The 6,678-nt window shown below is 43.1% G+C and overlaps 1 protein-coding gene across 1 annotated transcript in view; it reads right to left on the bottom strand.

Moving 5' to 3' along the window:
- Positions 1-31: 31 nt before the first annotated feature.
- Positions 32-6,678, bottom strand: part of KNSTRN (kinetochore localized astrin (SPAG5) binding protein) — a 9,217-nt gene continuing 2,570 nt past the window's right edge. Inside the window, exons 2-9 of the mRNA XM_006018535.1 lie at positions 6,196-6,209; positions 5,372-5,504; positions 5,121-5,174; positions 4,683-4,782; positions 3,255-3,369; positions 2,830-2,891; positions 2,618-2,692; positions 32-352 (exon numbers count right to left, since the gene is read on the bottom strand). Coding sequence (XP_006018597.1) covers positions 221-352; positions 2,618-2,692; positions 2,830-2,891; positions 3,255-3,369; positions 4,683-4,782; positions 5,121-5,174; positions 5,372-5,504; positions 6,196-6,209 — 685 coding nt within the window. The 3' untranslated portion in view covers positions 32-220. The remainder of the gene's footprint in view (positions 353-2,617; positions 2,693-2,829; positions 2,892-3,254; positions 3,370-4,682; positions 4,783-5,120; positions 5,175-5,371; positions 5,505-6,195; positions 6,210-6,678) is intronic.

The raw sequence follows: 6,678 nt of genomic DNA, 5'->3' as shown, positions 1-6,678 counted from the left end.
GCGCGGGGGAAGCAGGAGCAGAGGCTGCGCGGCCGGAGGGTGTGGCGGCGGGCACGAGCCCGGCCCGGCCCGCCCGTTTATTGGGCTGGACAAGTAGGGGAAGCAACAACACACACACCAGTCCGGCGGACAAGGGGGAATTTCCGCGTCCTGCGGCCCCGGAGAGGCCAGCTCCAAGTCCCTGCGCCTAGAAGCCGGGACAGAAGCGACTCTTTCCTTCTTACATATTCATGAGGTTTTCCACCTGACTAAGGACAGTTGCAAACTCTTCCATTTCCGTTTGAAAGGGGAGCTGCTTCTCCAGGAACGGGTCCCTCTCCTCGCCAGCCAGTTTCCACTTCTCTTTTGCCATCTATAATGGAAGGTGGGGGGAGGGGAAGAGATAAGTTGGTGTACAGCAGCGTGCACATTTGGATGCCTCTACAAAGGAAGGAGGATTAAGGCAACAGACTGTGGGACTTAACCAAACCAGCGCTACAACAGAACAGATCACGTTGGTTCAGCCTCATTCCTCAACAGATAATCTCACACCGAAACAGCAGTTTCTGACTGAAAAAAAAGATAGTAGTCCTGCTCAAGTCAACTTCTTGGGAGCTTCAGAGCAGATAATTAGCATTTAACCAGATGGAGACAAAAGGCAGAAGGGATTCAGATTACATTTACAAGAGAGCACAGGTAGGACAGTGTTTCCTTTCCCAACCTTTTCCAGCTCAAGGCACACCTACATTAATGCATTTTTTCCACAGAACACCCGTTAAGGCAATCCCCATCCTCATACCTATTGTAGCTCATTGCCATGGCAAAATTCCGCAGCACCTGTTCATTTCTGACAGAAACACTTGTGCGCTGCAGCACACTGGTTGGGAAACACTGGGGAAAGGGAAGCTTGCCTGGTATAAGCCATTAGCAAAAACATTTTATTATGACAACTGGCATCTGGATACAACCTGGGGGTGCAAAGCACGCTGTCCAAGTTTGCTGATGACACTAAGATGTGGGGCAAGATGGACACACTTGAAGGGAGAGAGAGAGCTGCAAACAGATTTATACAAAAGTGGGCAGATGAGAATAGGATGGGGTTCAATGTAGACAAATGCAGGGTGCTGCACCTTGGGAGAAGGAATCCATAGCATACATACAGGCTGGAGAGCTCCCCTCTTGAAAGCACAGAGGTGGATTGGGATCTTGGAGTCATTATTGACTTCAAGATGAACATGAGCCGCCAATGCCAGACTGCAGCCAGCAAGGCCAGTCATACCTTGTCATGCATCCAAAGGTGCATCTCAAGCAAGTCCAGACCAGAGAGGTGATACTCCCCCTCTATGCGACTTTGGTCAGGCTGCAGTTGGAGTACTGTGTCCAGTACTGGGCATCACACTTCGAAAGGGATGTGGCCAGCCTGGAGAGGGTTCAGAGGAGACCCACCCGCTTGGTAAGAGGGCAGCAGGAGGGAGGGCCATCTCAGGAAGCCCCGCAAGTGACAGCTCCCTGGTGCTCTGCTGAGGGACTCCCATGGATATGGTGGTTGCTTTTCCCCTGTGCATTCATCAGCAAATAGGAAGAGCCCTATTCTCCCCAGCACCACCTGGGGTGACGAGGAACAATGGTAATAAGCTGATGGAGAATAGGCTTAGGTTAGAGATCAGGAGGCAATATTTTACAGTTAGGGTGGCCAGAATCTGGAACCAGCTTCCTAGGGAAGTGGTCCTAACCCCTACTTTAGGCAAATTCAAAAAGAGTTTAGATGATCACTTGTCTGGGGTCTTGTGAACCCATCATTCATTCCTGCCTGTGGCAGGGGGTCAGGCTAGGTGATCTGATCAGGTCCCTCCTGACCCTAGCTACTATGAAACTATGGAAATACCGGCAATTGCCTCGGACTGTATATGACCCTTATTGTAAGATTTGAGAACCTTACACTCTTTAATGCCTTTATATTAAAAAAAAAAGGCCAACAAAGGTAGGGAACTACTATTATGCACATTGCACAAATTGGGCAACTTAGTCTTTCTGCTACAGTTCTCCAAGTAACAGAAGTGTTTTTGGCAGAATTAGTTGTATCCAGGCTTTCAAGTCTCAGGCTAGAACCTATTTGGCCATCCTTCTTTCCAGGGAAGTTTATGCTTTGACTTTTGTAGTTATGGAATCTCTAAAGACAAATGCAAATGGATGGAGCTTATTTCAGAGAGACAGAGCTGTGCTTCCAGTAGTGATATGCCTCAGGATGTTGGTGGGGTATATGCAATAGCAGTCAGCTTAAAGAACATTAGCTGCAAAAATCATTACCACTTCTTGATACGGCTTCCAAAAAAGGGAACTTACCTATATACAGTTTTGACTAGATTCCACCCTGGATCCTAAAGATTCAGTATAATAGTAGCTAAAGAAGAAGTCTAGTGAAATTACTAATCATCTTATGCTGTACTGTACTGCAACCCCCACCTATCTCTTGCCATATAAGTGGCACCCAGAATTCCCTTATTACATGCACGTATAAAATGGAAGACAAAAGGCAGCATTAAAAGCCTGCTACAATACATCACGTTTACTTGTAGATTTAAAGGAGAGAAGAGAATAAGGATTTCATTTCTCTAGATGCAAGGGGTTGTGGTCTTACCTGAAGTTCTTCCATCTGCTTTGCAGCCATTTGACTGAATTGTTGCAATTTTTCCTTAAGGTTCTCTGTCAACAACTGAAAGGAACCCAAAACAAGCTTGGCCACACAGAAAGTGTCAGTTATTCCCCTCTTTTCATCTTGTTAATTCTCATTTGCAAATGAAACGTTGGCTATTTGACCCCACATATATTGCTCTTCCAACAAGTTCTCACCATTGTCTGCGTCTGACACTCCTTCATGTTTTCTTCCTCTTCCAATATTTTGTTACCTGTAACTGATTCATAAATAATTTAATAAGCTACTCAGTTTTGCTCAACAGTTATCCACAAGCTAGTCTTGATCTTTTGCCCATGGTAGTAACTCCTTAATTAGTCATCCTCCACACCCATATGAAGAGCAAACCCAATGTTCCAGAGAAGGCTGCTCCATAGGAAACAAACCAGCTAGAACAGCTTCTCCCTTTTTTTTAAAACCAGAAGGTCTCTTCTATACCAATACACCAAGATCAGGACTGAGCATAATGTGGGGTCCTTGGCTGCAACATTCAGATGACATCTAAGAATAAGTACCACTTGTCCCACACCTTCCATCCATTGTGACTAAACTCCCAAAGCACAGAGAAATCCTTAGTTCTCACCTGGATCAATGTTTCTGCTTTCTAAAATCAACATGCAGTTCTCTTTAAATTCCTTCAGCTTCTCAATTTCCTCTTCCAGGACCTCATTTTTTTCCTTCAGATCCTTTATAGTATCCTGTCATAATAAGATCAGAAGTTAGTAAAGAATTCCTCTCCACCCATCTTCTTTCCACGTAGTCAGTAAATTCCCTGCAAAACAAGTTTGCCAGTCCAAGCAGCAATATGTACAACTGATACCATCAGGATATAAATCTAGTGACCCCCCTTTTTGGATGCTACAATCAATCTGGAACTGCCTAAATTCTATCCCATGACTATGTACACAGTAAAACTATAACCAGAGTCTATTTCACTAGAAAGTCAGAAAAGTGAAATTCTGACAAGCTCCAGAAAGTGAAGCAAATTCTAATCGGCACATCAGGTATTAGCTGAGAGGTGCATCTCCACAGGCTAAACAGTTTTCCCCAGGAAAGTCTCAGCCCTGTTAAAAAGAGGGAAGTCTTGGCAGGAGTGACAGATCTTTCCCGGGATAGAAGCACTATGTTCATTTAGCTCTACTGACATCATCAACAAAACACTAAAGTAGATGCGATTTATCTCAACAAAACCAGGTTTGCCAGACAGCTTATTACAGATCCTCCCTATGACATGATCTACACCAGCAAAACCTACTTTTTTGCCATTCTAACTGTGCCTACATGTGGGACTTTTTTTGCTAGCACGGCTATACTATCAAGCATTAAACTTCTTTACAGCTATAGTGACATAACTGTGCCAACGGAAGAACTTAGTGTAATTCACTCACTCTTGACATCCCCTTTCAACAGTCTTGAGATCCTCAACTAAGATATTAGTGTTGGGAAACAGCCTGGCCTCCAGTAGCCAAGGGGTGTGATACAAGCTAGGCCTACCAAAGCCTATTAGGCAAGACATGAGTAAAAGGTTTGGCTATTATTATTATTATTATTAAGTAACCAAAAAGGCTTTTTAAATCATATTGCATGTTCCTATGGTAGAGATTAAAAGCAGAGGGTTTTAGAGACTTAGATGCTGCTTACAGCTCCTGAAGGAAGAACCAGAGGTGGCCAAGCCAGTAAGGTTTGCTGAATAATCAGGTTTATTCATGGTACTGCAGAACAGGGCCCAGCACAGAACGGAAAAAAGCGCAGAATTCTACCTCAAGAAACGAGGGTCAAGCCTGAGGAAGGATGAAGATTGGCTGCGTGTCTTAAAAAACTGTGACAAACCATCTTTTCCATATACTCAACAGCAAACAGTCATAGCTCTGATAAAAGAAGTTGGGAATGATGTATAGTAAGGAGAAACATCTTAGACGCACTGAGCCACAACACTATTCCTCCCATAACTCATAAGAGGTATTGCCTAGCAAGCTTATCAAAAGATGATCAATTGATTACTGTTTTTCACCTGGGCTCCTGCTAGTTGTAAATGTAGCTTCTGTTTGGCAGTTTCCAACACTTGGTTCTTTGTCTTCAGTTCTGCTTCCACTTTGTATCGGCTCAGAGGTCTGTAGAATACATTACCACCAAGAATTTAAAATAGGTATCACTGTAGTTTAGTATTTGGCTCAAAATACCAGATGAAAATGGGAGGAGAGGTATAAAAGGTTTTCTTCCTTTGCTGAGCAAGGAACAAAAGTGTCAGGATTTAAATACCTCTAGTTGTGCAGCATACTCTCCCTCTCTCACACAGTTCAGTGCACCAAGCCCCATTACACCCCCCCACCAAAAAAAACATCCATAGACTCTCTCCAGATGGACACCTTACTAGAGCACCTTAGAAAGTTGGGCCACCTCAAAGCAGCTCTTAGTACTGTTTGGAGAGTTTTGTTTTCCATCAACTTACGCTCTCACATTTGTTGCCGTCTTCCTAGAAAGAGGCTCCTTTTTCTTAGTAGACCTAGAGATGTAAAAAACAATAGAAATCTCATTACTTTACACAGCATTTTTCCAAACTACCAATTTAAATTGTCACTTCATCAAGATACGCATATAGAAAAAACTCCAAGCTTTTGTTAATTAATAGAATCCCTTATTAACTTAATGGAATCTAAGAAAGTTTCAATAAGACTGTCTATACATGTCCTTTGCATTTACCTTGGATTTGAAGCTTTGAAGACACCATCTTCTGGAACATTTGAACTAAAATTGAAATTGGGAACTTTGCTGAATTCAGATTCAGCAGTCTTGTTAATACATTGTTTCTTGGAGACAATAAGTGTCTGTGTTTCTGGAAAGAAAGAGAGAAATTCATATCATAATGAAATACTGCAGTTTCTAGAAACGTCATACAGAAGTTTTTACCAAAGAACAAGTAGACCACATTCCAGATTCCCAAAGAAACCTTGAATTTCAGAGAAATCACTAATCCAGGACTCATTTTATTATTTTTAATAATGATGTGAGGCAAGGATCCACCCCAGTAATTTCCATATTCTGACCAAAACACAGGCACAGATGAAAGAGTGGGTGATATTTAAACCCTGGGTGGGCCAGTGTTAAAATGTAAGTCACCACCCAGCAATAGACAAGAGATGGCTTGACATTCACATTTGAAGACAGAGCAGAATATTTAAGCATTCACAAAAGACATACCACTTTTGATAAGCAAGACGTACAGTGTTGGACACAGTACAAACTGAGCTTTTTGAAACTTTCAGGATTGAGAAAGCTTGTGAAATAATGTAAGATCCTAAGAAAGCTAGTTACTCTGGATTTAGTCGCATGTAGTATTTGGCCACTTAATTATACAAGGCTTTGTTCACACCTAGCATTTTCAGAACACTAGGAACCAGGCACAGGGTTTATATCATGTTTTGTCTTGCTTTGAACAGAGGAAGGGTACTGGGGAATAAAGGAATATCCATGTTGAAAACTCATTGTCACCTTAGTTGCACTGTATCTCAACCAGGTCCCTTTACCTTGCTTCTCTGCTCTACAAAGCCGAAGAGACAAATGATGGTAGAGGCAAGATTGTTTTGGGGTGGTAGCTTTTATTGGACCAACTGCATGGTCGGGGTAAAGTTAGGCAAGCTTTTGAATGCAAGACATTCTTCATCCAGATGGAGGAAGGAGCATTAATACCGATGATTAAGCACAGTGGATAGAGCTCTGAAACTACACAGGGGAGAAGTTCCCGGGGTAGCAGACGAGCACGCAGCAGAAGAGAAGTTTGATTACTGGGAGATCAAGACCTATCCAAACAGAGGGCCATTATTAGACCTGTGCAAATAGGGAAGTATTTGATTTCGATTCGGAGGACAGTGATTCAGTTTGGAGATTCGGATCACTCTTCTGAATCGATTTGGCTGAATCAGCTTTGGAAGATTCGGCGATTCAGATGGTCCAGGGAGAGGCAGGCACAGCTGGTTGGGCTGCATGTTCTCCTGTGGCTCCTCCAGCTG

This window comes from Alligator sinensis, unplaced genomic scaffold, assembly GCF_000455745.1.
Source record: "Alligator sinensis unplaced genomic scaffold, ASM45574v1 scaffold262_1, whole genome shotgun sequence".
NCBI lineage: Eukaryota > Metazoa > Chordata > Crocodylia > Alligatoridae > Alligator > Alligator sinensis.
The sequence above is the reverse complement of the archived record's forward strand: the minus strand, read 5'-3'. Positions and strand labels throughout refer to the sequence as shown.